The following is a 13,800-nucleotide window of genomic DNA, read 5'->3' as shown; positions in this document are numbered from 1 at the left end:
GGGTCAGCATGGGGGTCTGAGGGCATCATGGTGGGGTCTGGGGTCAGTTTGGGGGGTCTGAGGGCATTGTGGGGTCCACGGCAATGTGATGGAGTCCAGGAGCATCATTGGGAGGGTCCGGGGTCAGCATGGGTGGGTACAAGGGCATTGTGGGGAGTCTGAGCACATTGGGGGCTATAAGGGCATTCTGGAGGGTCTAGGGGCAACATGGTGGGGTTCAGGGCATCATGGGGGGTCTGAGGGCATTGCGGGAGGTCAAAGGAGAAGCATGGGAGGTCTGGGATTATTGTGGGGTCTCAAGGGCATTGTGGGGGCTCTGAGTGCATTGTGAGGGGTCTCTGGGCAGCATGGTGACATCCAGGGGCATCACGGGGGGTCACATGGCTGAATCGGCCCGAGCTTGGGCCAGTTTCAATGGCCGCCCTTCCAGAGGCAGATTTTCCAGCAGCCTGCCCCAGCCCTGGGCATGGGGAAGCTCTTTCTAAGTGGACATTTATTTAGGCCCAGAGCAAATTTCCTGACTGATAGGACATTAATTACTCTTCGTTTACTGTTGCTTTAGAGTGTCTCTTTCCTTGCAGCCAAGTCAGTGCGGCTGCGTGCATCGGGTGGAGTTAATTGATGAGAAATATCGCAGGCGCTGCGTAGAGGAGGCAGGGGTCGGCGCCTGCAGACTCATTTGGGACTAAATTATACCCCAGATGTCTCTTTAGCCTCCAAGGAGAATTCATCAACTCTGCTCTCCTTAACACACGCTCAAGCAACACCTTCTGGGCTACCAGTTTCTAAGAAACGTTGCTATCGCTAGGTATTAAAATAATGAAGAAAACATTTAAGAGGCAATGAGCGGGGGAAGGATCTCTCTTCTACAGAATCTGAAAAGGTTCTGTCAAAATTAAGGGCACTTGAAGTCCGCACACCTGAGGTGAAGGCTCCGTAACTCCCCACGGGAGGGGGAAATGTGAGTGCCCCGTGGCAGGCAGGGCTCCCGGAATCTCACTCCCACTGTGGTCAGCGGAGTCTGTCATGTATGAGGCCTCGCTGCCCGGGAGGGCGTGCTAGTTTTGGGCCAGAGTGGCCGTCCTGGAAAAGATCTATTCCCCATGCTTCCTTCTATGCATTCCGTTGTGGGGTTCCTGCCAGGGACCTAGTTTTGCCTGACACGCTCCTGCCTGCACCCTTGGACTCTGTGATATCATAAAAACAGTCACCTGTCGCTGCAGAGGGGAATTCGAGAGGGAGCCGGTAATAAGGTTGGGGCAGAGCGCTCCGTGCAGTGAAATGTAATTGCGTGGCAATTCTCCTGGAAGCGCCTGTGCTCGCCTGGCCCAGCAAGTGTCAGAGGAGCCGGCCGACTTGAAAGTCCCCCTTTCTGTGAGGTGCCCTGTGGTATCCTCTCTGAGTCCCCACCGATTCCAGGCACCTGCACCTGGTTTCCACCACCAGGGTGGGGTGGAGGGAGGCGGCACAGCAGGTGACCATGGAGAAGTCGGGCCCGGGGGCTTCCTGGGGAGCCCGTAAGTCTGTGGGAGGGAGTCTGGGTCTCGCTCCTGGGAGGCCAGGAGGCCTGAGTCCCCAGCCAGGGCTCTGGGTTGAGTCAGGGCTAAGCGGGCGTGGGGGGCAGAGAGGAGGGCTGGGATTTCTGGCCAAGTTTAAACCCTTTTTTCCGTTTCCTCTTACAGGGGCCACGTGGTCTGCTTGGGCCGAAGGGGCCCCCGGGCCCTCCCGGACCTCCCGTAAGTCCCATCATCGCTCTACCTGTCTGTCCCCATCTCGGCCCTTGAGACCTCCCCCCCTCCTAGTTGGTGGCCACTTGGCCACGGGGCAGCAAGTCTCCGCTGGCCCCCCTGACACCTGCCTGCTGCCCGTGTGAGGCGTGAGCAGGACTCCGCAGCTCAGGGCTGCAGACACGGCCCCAGCAGACGCGGCCTTGCAGGTGGAGGCCCGAGGCTGCCGGCCTCTTGCCTCTGCGTCACCCTGCTTACGTGGCCTCCAGGCAGACGGCATGTGCTATTTCAGTCATATGCAGAAACCCAGGATGTCACGTTTCTTCCCTGCTAGAAAGAACTTCCAGCAGCTTCTGTGAACATTCTAGAAGGAGGCTGAAGCCCTTGGTTCCAGTGGGGCTGTGTCCCGTTGGGCAGCTTCCCCAGGGCCAGGCCGGCCCCCTTCAGCCCTCCCAGCCCCGTGGCCTGGTTTTCTAGAGCCTGAGGCCCGCCCTCTGGGATGCTGGACCCACAGCTCAGTTAACCCTCTGCTGAGGGCCATTGGGGCTGATCCGTGGACCCGCTGGGGAGGGGATTTGGAGTCAGGTCTTTCTCCTTCCCCAGAGACTGTGCCGTCCCCTGATTCACTGTGGGACGGGCGTCTGAGCTGAGTTGAGTGGGATTTTCCTTTTGAGCACTGTGAGTTCTTTTGCCTTCAGTTACACGTTTTTCTTCTTACAATCGCATGCAGGGTGTAACGGGCATGGATGGCCAGCCGGGCCCGAAAGGAAATGTGGTGAGTCCTGGGGTCCCGTGGCCTGGCTTCCTGGGCTTCTCCCTAGCACACTCCTTGCTTGGCTAGGGGGGTCCATTACTGTCCACACCAGCTGGGAATGTGAGGAGGGAGGCTGCAGGCCCTCAGCTGTGGTGCCCACCCCCCAGTGACGAGTGGCCCCGGGACTGGCATGACGGGCTGACTTAGGAGTTTTCTGCCCAATCAAACATTTCTAGTCAGTTCCCCTCATGAGTTCCTTCCTGGACGATGTCTGGGTGTATTTGCATAAACGAGTCAGAGCTCACTCCGTCAGAGTCAACCTTCACCACCTCAGAGGCGCCCGGTCCTGGTGCTGCTCTCTCTGGCAGGACCCGGCCGCCTTTCCCGCCCTGCTGGCGTCAGCAGTGGGGAACAGTTTGAAAGGGTGGGAGGCCAGTGATGGGTACATGACACCCAGGGAAGGGGGTACAGTGCCTAGAACCCCCTTCAGTGCCTTTGCTCTTGTCTCCTGTAGGGTCCCCAGGGAGAGCCCGGCCCTCCAGGACAGCAGGGTAATCCAGGCGCCCAGGTAAGTGAGCCTGAGAGAGGCAGCTCATGGGCATCTGGCCATGGGAGGCACACGTCTCCAGCCCTGAGCCCTGGGAGGGAGTGGGGAGCTCTGCCCCCTCCAAGTTGCAGCCCTTGTCTGGAGGGACACTAGGACCTGGGTTGGTGTCCGGATGAGGGAGACATCAATGAGAAGATGGACGGATGGCGGGGAAGGTTCTGAGTCGGTCAGTGTCCTCACCTTCCCTCTTTGGCTCTTTCCCCCTCCCAGGGTGGTACAAGCCCCCCAGGGTGCTATCGGTCCTCCAGGAGAAAAGGTAGGTGGGCCTGGGCTTTGTTGGTGCATTCCCTGGCCCTGCCCCGGGAGGACCCCCTGCTGCCCGCTCGCTCTTCCTGTGTATCTTGGTGCTCCCCAGAGACGCCAAAGCTCAGAGCTCCAAGAACTGGGCCAAAGCATGAGGAGGATCTTGGATCCGTGTCTCCTTGAGTCATTCATTCATTCATTCATTCTCTAGCATTCAGAGGGGTTGCTGGATTTAGCAAGGAACAGAAATACAGACCATGCAGTTAAATCTGAACTGTCTTGTGTCTGGAATTCAGATGTCACTGGGCATCTTGTTTTGTTGTCATTTCGGTTTGGTTTAGTTTAGTTTTGCTAAATTTGGCGAGCTGACTATCTCCGAAGCCTACTGTGTCCCAGGCCCGGACTGAGAGCTGGAGGCACCTGCCCTGCTAGGCTTGTGGCCTGACCGGGCACAAGACAGCTCAGGTCGCTCAGAGCGCCTTGGTGGGACCAGCAAAAACACCTCCAAGGGGGTGGTTCTGAGTGCAGAGAACCCCCAGCGGCCCTGAGGAGCACAGAGGGCTGAGCCGCTGCTGGGCCTGGGACCTCCCAACCGCTGCTGTGTATGGGATGCTGAGGCTGTGGGCCCCACACTGTGGACCACCCTGCCCGGCCCTGGGGTGTTTGTGTGAACAGACCTGGGAGGACTTGGCAGTGGGAGTGCTAGAGGAAGGCAGAGCACTGTGAGCTCAGAGGAGACCGGGCGATGCCCCAGGAGCCCATGCAGCAGGTGGACGTGGAGAAGAAGGGGGCGCTTGCTCCGCTGATTCTGCCCACAGCAAACCCCAGAGGTGCTGAGAACAGACGGGTGGAGCCGCCTCCCCGTGGCCTGCCGTGGCTGCACGCCTCAAGCCCGGGGACCCGGGGCCTCTGACCGCACTTCTCAGCAAGTGCTGTGTGCACAGGAATGTTGAAAAATAACCCCGTGGGCCTAGGGAGGGGACAGACCCCAAGGGCATCTCCTCATGGAGTCTTTGCTTTGTTCTAGGGTCCCTTGGGTAAACCAGGTCTCCCAGGAATGCCTGGTGCTGATGGACCCCCGGTGAGTAGCCCTGCCCATGTCACCCCTCCACGTTCTCCCACCTCCACCCCTGGGGATAGGGGCTGTGGGCTCCTTGGGGTCGTTGGACGGCATTGACTCACACTGGCCCTGTTGATGAAGACCCATTTGGTCTCCGGCTTGGCTGCTCAGTCATTCTTGGGTTTTGGACACGCTTTGCATCCTGTGCCTTAATCAAAGAGCGGTGATTGCATGAGTGGGAATGTCAGCTGTTTATTAGGGTGTGCTGTTTAATCACCGGAACTCAGGCCTGCGTTCCGAGCCCTGAGGAGGGCCGGGCCGGGCTCCGGGCCTTCGCTTGCGTCCCTGGGGTTGGAAGCGAAGAGGCAGGGTACGTGGTGTGTATTTTTAGTGTTCACGCACCCAGAAGGGAGGTGGTGAGCAAACCCGTCTGCCATGTGTGCGCGCACAGCTGTGGAGCCAAATTAGATCCTGCCTGGAAATAGCGAGTTGGTGACAAATCCAATCTGTGGCGAAGCTGTGTGGAGGGGGAGGTGTGAGGAGGGGAGCACACTCAGAGTGTGTGCGTGCGTGTGGGCACACGTGCGTGTACACGAGTGTGAATTTATGTGCACCCCACACCCTCCCCTTAAGCACCTGCTGTGTTTTTGGTTTTGATTATTCAGTTGATGCTGTACGAGAACCTATTTCAGAAACAGGATTAGCGGAATTAATTATTGAAGACACAGCGGGCTTTATGGTTTTAATAACACTGTTAGAAACTAAACAAGGAAGTTAAATATGTGGACGATTATGGGTGGCTGCTCCCCATGCAGCATCCCTCGGGCGAGGCGGTGGGTCCAGTGACTCACACATCACACACCGCCTTTGTTGGTCAGAACGAGCAGAGCGGACCTTTCTCATCCCCTCGAGGGCAGCTGTGGGGCCCCGAGGTCAGCTGGCCACGTGGCAGTTCATGTCCTGCGTGGTTCATCTTTCTCAGTGTGTTATTTGTGTCCCATAATATTTATTTTTCATCACCCTCTCTAATTATCAGAACATCACATCTTGTGATAGAAAATTGGGGAAATAAATAAAATTACAGTAAAACGAAAGCCACCCCCGATCCCGTCTCCCGATTTAGCCACTGACAGCAGGTGGACATGTGTCCTCCCAGTTTCTCTGTCCTCGTGCTGCTGGCCGTGGTGTCAGTGGTTTGGGCCGCAGTCCGTGGGGACAGCGGCCGGGCCCAGAGCCTGCAGGGAGGAAGGGGGCTGGGTGTGACGTGGACCGCACCCCGCTTTCCTGACACGATCTTTCTCTCGGCCCTCAGCTGACCTAAATTGTTCTCCCTGGAATTCCCCTCCCCGTGTTGAAACCTCCATAGAATTGGGGTCCCTAAAGAGCCTGCAGTTTCCTTTTGTATTCTGTGGGGAAGGAAGGGCCTTTAAGATGTCAGATGTCCCTTCCTCAGCCCAAATTTAAACTTTAAAATGAGAGTGTAGGCGGACCCATTCATATGAAGGTGCTTCAAACAGAAGGAAAGCCACGGGTAGGCCCGAAGACAGACAGAGCCCTCTCCTGCGAATCTGGAGGAAAGGAATGATCTTTAAAAATTCTCTTTTACAAAGGCAGCACATTGAGGTTAAGCCTTACAGAGAGAGGTTGCTTTTCTTCTTGTTTTGATTTTGCTTTCAAAGAAAGGAAGATTGCCTCGAAATCCATCCAGAAGTGTCAGCTGCTTCAGCTCAGAATCAGTGCCCTGAAAAATGTCGAATACTTCCTGGGAGCACACGCTGGGGAAATGGGGAAGTGAATTACGGCTCAGTGGAATATTACAGAGCCAGTAAGAATTGAATTTAAACAAATACTCAGTGACATGAGACAATGCTCACCATGTGATATTAGATTAAAGACAGACCTGCCGTGCCGCTGTGCGTGCGTATGCGCAGAGAGAATAGAGGAGATTCTATGATACAGTTAGCCACAGCCACTGCGAGCCGGGAGGTGATGAAGGGCTTTAATTCCTCTTCCCCTTGCCTAAGTGTCTACGAGGAACATACATTACTTTTTTAATCAGAAAATATCAAATGCAAATAATGTAAGCTTTGTTATTTTCCATTACAGAAACGATGCTCATTATAGTATATTGTGAAACGCACGCAAGTAGAAAGAAGCGGGAACGTGGTCCCGCCCGGCTTTGCAGGGAAATCAGTCAGGGCTATCTTGTTATATTTCCTCTCTGCCTTTTCCTATTCAAACGTTGTTATTTTATTTATCTATTTTTGAGACGGAGTCTTGCTCTGTCACCCAGGCTGGAGTGCAGTGGCTCGATCTTGGCTCACTGTATCCCCCACCTCCAGGGTTCAAGCGATTCTCCTGCCTCAGCCTCCCGAGTAACTGGGACTACAGGCGCCACCATGCTCCGCTAATTTTTGTATTTTTAGTAGAGACGGGTTATCACCATCTTGGCCAGTCTGGTCTCGAACTCCTGACCTTGTGATCCACCTGCCTCTGCCTCCCAAAGTGCAGGGATTACAGGCGTGATGACTGCGTCCAGACAAATGTTGTTAATGAGGGAGCTCTGTGCTTGCCCCACCTGCTCACCCTCATTCTATACTGCAGCTGAAACTATACCTAAAGGACTTTGGCCTGGATGTGATTGGAAGCCACCATGGTGCCGGCGGCTAACTCTGCTTGGCGCTCGCTGGGTGGTCGCAGTCCGGAGCGCTTTGCTGACGCGCTGTGCGTCTCCACGCCAGTGCCATGCGCAGGTGTGCTGCTGCCTCAGCCTGCAGCTGAGGAAACCACCATGTGGAGAGGCCTAGGGGCTTCCCCGAGCAGCCGGGGCTGGGGCTGGCCAGTCAAGAGCCGGGCTCTTGGTCCCCTGCAGATCCGCCCACCAGGTCCTTCACAGAAAGGTGTCTGTGGTTGACAGAAACTGTGCTAAAGGCCCACAAAGAGCCCCTCTGGCCACCCTGGAGCAGGACACCCTGTTGTCGGCTCTGTTTGGGCCTGGCCACCGTGAGGTGCTGGCACCATGAGCCTTGTTTAAGGAAGGCCTGTGGTGGCCAAGTGTGGCCCCTCCAGGCTGGGGCAGCGGGTGGGGTCCTGCAAGTGCCTGAACTTCCTCAAAGCCTCTCCCAAGGGGAAATTTGCACTCTCCCACAAACTTGTTGCTAGGATAGGCTATCTGCAAAGGCATCCAATCCAATTGGACAGCTAATAAAAATTGAAAAGTCACACACAAATAATTTAATTGAGGTGGTGAGACTTGGGTCTTCTTAACACTACTGTGTCTAGAAAGTCTCGGATCAGCGTTAGGCCACTCACGGTGGAAGAGCACCTCGCAACCCTCTCCTGTTACACCCGAGGAAGCGGGGGCCCAGAGAGGGCAAGTGACCTGCCCAAGTTCACACAGCAGGATGAGTGTATCCAGGAATAGGACCAGACCCCGCCCTGCCAGCCTCCTCACCACGCTGCTCAGCCTCTTTCCTGGAATCCTCACTGGTGGAACTGCGTTTCCGCACAGTGAACACGGACGGATGATCTTTCTGCTTTTGCCCTGGACATCTGGCTCACCGCCCTGAGCTCACAGCCATTAAACCGGGTGACCCACCTGTGTTGGAAAGTCAGCGAGACCTGCATTCCTAGGAATGCAATTAGTATAGGTCCAGGCAGTCAGGGGCACCGGTCCTTCCTGGGAACACGGCTGGGCAGCTGTCACGGGGGGGATAGGTCCTCACCCTCGCTCAGCTCCCCTCCATCCCTGAGGCCAGGTCTCGAATGAGGCACCTGTGTGAAGACTCAGGGATGTGCCGGGACCCCTCAGTGAAGTGACCCACCCTAGCCCTCCACCCCCACAGCAAAATTGCTTTGCTTTTGGTTCCCCGACAATCAGAGATTCTGAGGTTTGCAGACAGCCCAGCAGTTGCTAGTCCAGGACGCGGGGATGCCCGGAACCCTGCCCCAGCTCATCATTGTGCGGATTTATCTTGCCAGCGGACCTGGGGAAGACGCCCATGTTGGCCCTGTCCCCACGCGTGCATCGCTGGTCTGTGGAGCTGCACTGGGGGGCGGGGCTGGCTCTGGCCGGGTCAGGAGCCACCGTGCAGGTCACCTGTGTGCTTGGGGGTTTGCTGCACCCTACCAGTCCTCCCACAGTGGTTCTGACAGTGGCCGGGGCCGGGCTTATTGTTGCCATTTTGCAGATGAAGCAGCTGAGGTCCAGGGACTAAGTGCCCAGCTCAAGGCCTGGCAGCTCGGTGAGGCCGGGCCGTGCTTGGCTGCCTGTCTGGCTGCCTTTGCCTTCTGGTGCTCTCAGTTTTCCTGGGGAGGGAGGGAAATGGGGGGCTTCCGTGATCACGGGTGCTGCGCAGGGAGGGGAAGTGAGGGAGGCTGCTTTCTGGAGTGGCGCTGACTAATTAAGGCTTCTTCTTTTGTGACAGGGCCACCCTGGCAAAGAAGGCCCTCCAGGAGAGAAAGGAGGTCAGGTGGGTGCTCACCATGCCCTCCTACCCTTCAGCATCCAGGCGGGGCGGGTCCTGGCACCCTGGGCTCAGCCTCTGCTCAGGGCCACCCAGCTTGGAAAAGAAAGAGCCGGGGACACTCAGCCCTTCTGCAGGTGTCTCTGGCAGGGAGCCCAGCCTGGGGGACACAGGCCTTTTCCCTGAGAAGGGGACCGGCACCCCTGTCTGGATCAGTGCCTGTCACCCCACCCCATGACCAGGGCAGGTGAGGGCAGGTGCAGGCAGTGGGTCAGTGGCACGGTGTTCAGCCCTGGCCTTGACTCTGCACAAGCTGGGTGACCTCTGAGTTGTGGGGAGATACTGTTATGAACAGGGACACCACTAGGTCATGCTGGTGCCAGGGGTGGGGTCTTTCCACGGATGCCCGTGTCCGGCACTGTGAGAGGCTTGTGGTTCCTCCTGCGGGGCCTGCTGGGCCTGCGAGTGTCCCATGCAGCACGTCCACCATCAGCGCCTTCTCTCTGCTGTGATTCATGACAAAGCTGCGGGGCGTGTCTCTGTGGGAAGAACCCACAGACAGGAAGAGAGGCCAGCGGGGCTGCTGTGACTGCTCTGGTGTGCCCCAACCTTCGTGCCCCCGAGACCACTTTTCTTGTGTGCTGAAGCTGCACACTGAGCTCAAGGTCATCGGGAGCCCGGGGCTGGGGCTGGGGGCAGAGGCCGCCTACACCAGGGTTCCAGAGGTCCCATGTCACAGGGTCTGGGATCAGGCCGGGATGCCAGACTTACCTGCATCTCTTGAAGCAGGGCCCGTGCAGGCAAGATGGGGTCTGGGGTTTGGTCTCAGGTGCCCCTGCCGAGGGTGTGGTAGGTCAGGCCTGACGCTCCGGGGCAGCCGAGCTGGCACCAGTCCTCACAGGGAGTTCCCACTTCCGGGCCCAGCCCTGCTGGGCAGTGGGGCTTCTGCAGCTTGCTGCCTCCGAGACCCAGAGGGTCCTGAGATTCGCCTCTGCTGCCCTGCTCCCTCTCCTGAAAGTCACAGCAGCCACTGGGGTGACCCTCCCCTGGGCCCTTGGCTTCTGTTCCCCATAGGAGGCCCGGTCCCCGCTGCCCCCAGTGGGTGGTTTGCCAGCACCCCCTCCTGGGCACAGCCTCTTGCCTCTATGTCCCACTCAGCATGAGACGGGGCCACCGGAGCTCACACAGTGCCCGGAACTGGTGCTGGCCATCCGCTGGTGTTTGGAGCCCAGAGCACAGGCCCGCTGTTCTGAGAGCTGGCGTTTCAGCTGGAACCAGAGGCATTCCCTTGTTCCCTGGACTTCCTGAGTTCCTCTGTGTGGCAGGCATCCTGTTAGTGATGGGATGTGGCAGGGAACAAGGCAGACCAGGCCCTGGCCTCAGAGCTGCAGCCTTGCGGAGGGGGCCACCGAGCCCATCCTGTCTGGGGCTGAGCTGTCCCCATGACGCCGTGTGGAATGAGGGCTGGGAGGGAGGGGTGGGAGCCGTTCACCACGCAGGTGTCTTGGGCTGGGGGCAGGCGGGAGGGATGCCCAGCCCCGTGAGCTCTGGATGAGCTGCCCCTGGCTGCTGGACATGTCTCTTCCCTGCCTACCGGCCTTGCCCCTTCTCCCAGCCGGAAGCTCTCCTGATTTATGCCAAAGGGCTTAGGCTGGGGGTGCATTTCTCTAGGGACAACTCCCCTTGCAGAGCTCCAAAGCTGGCCTCTCGCCATCCAGCATTCCCTCAGCCCACCCCTTGTTTCCCTGACTGCCGGGTGGGACCAGCGTGTGCTTCACCTGTGCCCCGTTCAGTGTGAGACACAGCCATGCCTCCGCCTTCAGAGCCGGCTGTGAGCACCTGGGCATGTCTCCCACGGAGCCTCTCTGGAGGCGCTGGGCTGGGATATGGGGCTGCTCTCAGCGGGAGGGGATATCCCAGGACTCTGGAGCTTCCTGATGCCCCCCCAGGGACCCCCACACTGGCATGGGGCTAACGGTCTTTTCCCCTTTGGTTTTAGGGTCCCCCTGGCCCCCAGGGTCCGATCGGCTACCCAGGTCCTCGAGGAGTCAAGGTGAGAGAGACTCACGCTGCTCCAGGCCTCCCTGGAGGTCAGGGTTGGGACTGCAGGCCTTGGTGTGGCTGGTTTTAGGGAATTCTCTGTGGTTAAATGTCCCTGCAGCTCAGACTGGAGTAGCCCAGCCCTCCCAGTCACTTGCGTGGACACTAGGTCTCAGGACAGCAGGCCTGAGTGGGTAAGGGTGCGACCAGCCGGAGTCAGGAGGGCTGATGTGGATCAGGGGACAGTCTGCAGACTGGTGACGAAGCTGGTGGCGCGCTGGCAGCCATCTGTCGGGACGAGACACGTCCTTTTGCTTCTTGTGTCTTTTATTGTTGCCATTTGTCGGGCTTCTGCCACTCCCCTCGCAGACAGCGGATCTCGGCAGAGGCAAAGAGCTTGGCCTCTTTCCTGGGGAAGCTCCCAAGAATTTCTTCCCAGCCATTTGCACATTCCGAGTGAGAAAGAGAGTCTGTCTCCACCGGTGGCACCTGGGCGGGCCAGCGCCGTCACAAGACGGAGTTTCGAGGGAGATGGCCATTTATTCACAATCAGTCGTGTTTCTGCCAGGAAGGGCTCTGACAACCTCGTTACGTGGGGCGCGCAGCTCCAGAGCAATATCCCAGACACAGGTCCCTGCTGTCACATCCCAGCTAACGGTGCTTGCTCGGAGCTGGGTAATGCAATCTCGAGCTGTGCTGCTCTCTGGACACGGCACGTTTTTGTGCAGAGAGCCGGACCCCGAGGTGCACGTGGACAAGCTCTCTTCTTCCTCTGAGAATGGGGACTTGGGGTATCATAAAGGCTCATGATGATTCTTTCCTTCGGGATGCTTTTAACTGGATGTGAAGGAATTTGTGTGTTTATATAGCAACTAGGGAAGCTTGAGGGATCTGTAGAAACAGCTGATCCGCTCCCCTGCCCTCACCTCCCCGGGTCCAAGGCCTGCGTGCTTTCCAAGTGTTGTTGTGCATCTGAAGTGTGTGGCCACCGTGGGGCATGGAGGCCGACTGGCAACGGTCCCCTGCCCCGAATCAGGCCTACTGGCTCTGGCCGGTCACCCCCTTACCGGCTCTGAGAACCCAAGACATCAGTTTCTAGTGACATGCCCCAAATGACACTAAAATCAAGGCTGCTGTCAGACATCAAACCAGATTCCAAATCAAGTGCCCCATCCTTTTCCCTGGGAGGCCCGGACTTGCATTTCCCAGGAAGGAGGACATTCCAAGATCACAAGTTACTGAAGAGAGACCTCCCGACAGTTGGTTTTTCCCCAAAGCTGGCTTCTACCAGCAAAATGCCTAGCGAATTTTATCAGGGTGATAATTGAGCAGAAATGCTGATTATGTGAGTTCTATAGCATGTTTATTTTACAAATTCCTGTCGCATAGCAGAAGCCTCTGCCAGCTCCCATACATGGCTAATTGCATAACGCTGCTTCTGTGAGCTAAAAAGGTGTTTGCTTTAAAATGTTTATGGAGAATGCTCTTATTTTGTCTGTCTGATTAAAATTCATTCATGACATGAGCAATCCAGTTAGACTTGGAAGCAGAGGGTGGAAGGAAAACTGAGGTTTAAAATAATTTTCATCTGGGAAAAAGTTTCTCATGCTCCCGTGCGTTTGGAAATGTGAGTGGTGCCGGCTCCTCATGAGCTTGGCCCGGGCGGCGGTGATGGCGGCGGGGCGTGGGATTGCGTGGGCCAAGCTGCTGCCATTGGAGGTGGACGGTCCTTGGCGAGAGGGGGCTCGTCATTTTCCACCAAAGCCCTACCTTCTTCCCAGGTAATGGTTCTTAGTCCACTGGGGCTGCTATGACAAAAAGATTCTAAAATGGGTGGCTTATAAACAACAGGAAATTATTTCTCACAGTCCTGGAGGCTGGGAAGTCCAAGATCTCAGCACCCGCAGATTCAGTGTCTAGGGAGGCCTGCTTTCTGGTCCCCTCTCACTGTGTCCTCACATGGCAGAAGAGGGGAGATGAGACCCTGGGGCCTCTGGTGAGGGCACTAACCCTAATCACAGGGGCCCCACCCTGGGACCCAGTCAGTCACCTCCCCAAGGCCCCGCCTCCCAGCTGTACTGCCCTGGGTATTAGGGTTCACCATGTAAGTTTTGGAGGACACAGACATTCAGGCACAGCAGGCTCCCTTTGTGTTCCTTTGAGTTCACTGACCTTTGGCTTCTGTCTGGACCTTCCTCTGCCTTGCATTCTGAAGGGGCACTTGTTTAAGCGTGACTGGCAGATTGAGAGTCAAAGTCAGGCCTGATTTAGCCCCCAGCTGCGAGGGGGTTGCCAGGATGCCCCAAATATGAGTTCGTATCGGGGCCTTGGGCAAAAGTCTGCCCCTCTCTGCGCTGTGTGCATATCTGGCCCAGCTGTGCTACAACTTCTGAGTGCTCCTTCCCTGGGGCTGCTGGCCGGCGTGTCGCAGAGGCTCCAGTCTAGTCCTTCCTGCCTGCCTGGGGAGTGCCCTCTAACGGGAGGTGCTGCACACCCCACCACGCACACGGCAGCCCCAAGTCAGCAGCTCCGTGGCTGAGAAACCCTGGGAAGCTCTGGTTCTGTCTAGTTGGTCCCATTCCTCTGACGGGGATCCTAAAAGCGTAGAACTGTAGGACCAGGAGGGGTTTCAGGAGCCTGTGGTCCTACCCGTCTGTTCTCAGCCGGGCAAGGCCAGGGTGGGAGCAGCAGTGTCCCCTAGCCTGCCCAGAGAGAGGGGGGCAGGTGCCGATGCCTCCTGCACGCTGTACCAGGGAGCTTAGTGCTCCTGGAAAATAGCACCAGCCACACAAACCTGGTGCCCCGGGACTCACAGCAGCGAGGGGCGCCGGACATCGCCTTGCATTTAGGGTCAGACGCTGCCGGACAGGCTCAGCCCTGACTGTATTCTCAGCCACACCTGC

At 57.4% G+C, this 13,800-nt stretch overlaps 1 protein-coding gene across 1 annotated transcript in view; it reads left to right on the top strand.

Annotated features, from left to right (window-relative positions):
- The window catches only part of COL5A1 (collagen type V alpha 1 chain), a 178,068-nt gene that overhangs the window by 116,623 nt on the left and 47,645 nt on the right, over positions 1–13,800 (top strand). Inside the window, 7 exon segments of the mRNA XM_032261945.1 lie at positions 1,683–1,736; positions 2,458–2,502; positions 2,996–3,053; positions 3,310–3,344; positions 4,359–4,412; positions 8,819–8,863; positions 10,857–10,910. Of these exon segments, the coding sequence (XP_032117836.1) occupies positions 1,683–1,736; positions 2,458–2,502; positions 2,996–3,053; positions 3,310–3,344; positions 4,359–4,412; positions 8,819–8,863; positions 10,857–10,910 (345 nt within the window).

Source organism: Sapajus apella, unplaced genomic scaffold (assembly GCF_009761245.1).
Source record: "Sapajus apella isolate SASKATOON/1434 unplaced genomic scaffold, GSC_monkey_1.0 scaffold126, whole genome shotgun sequence".
NCBI classification, from domain to species: Eukaryota; Metazoa; Chordata; class Mammalia; order Primates; family Cebidae; genus Sapajus; species Sapajus apella.
This window is presented reverse-complemented; position numbering and strand designations above follow the sequence as displayed.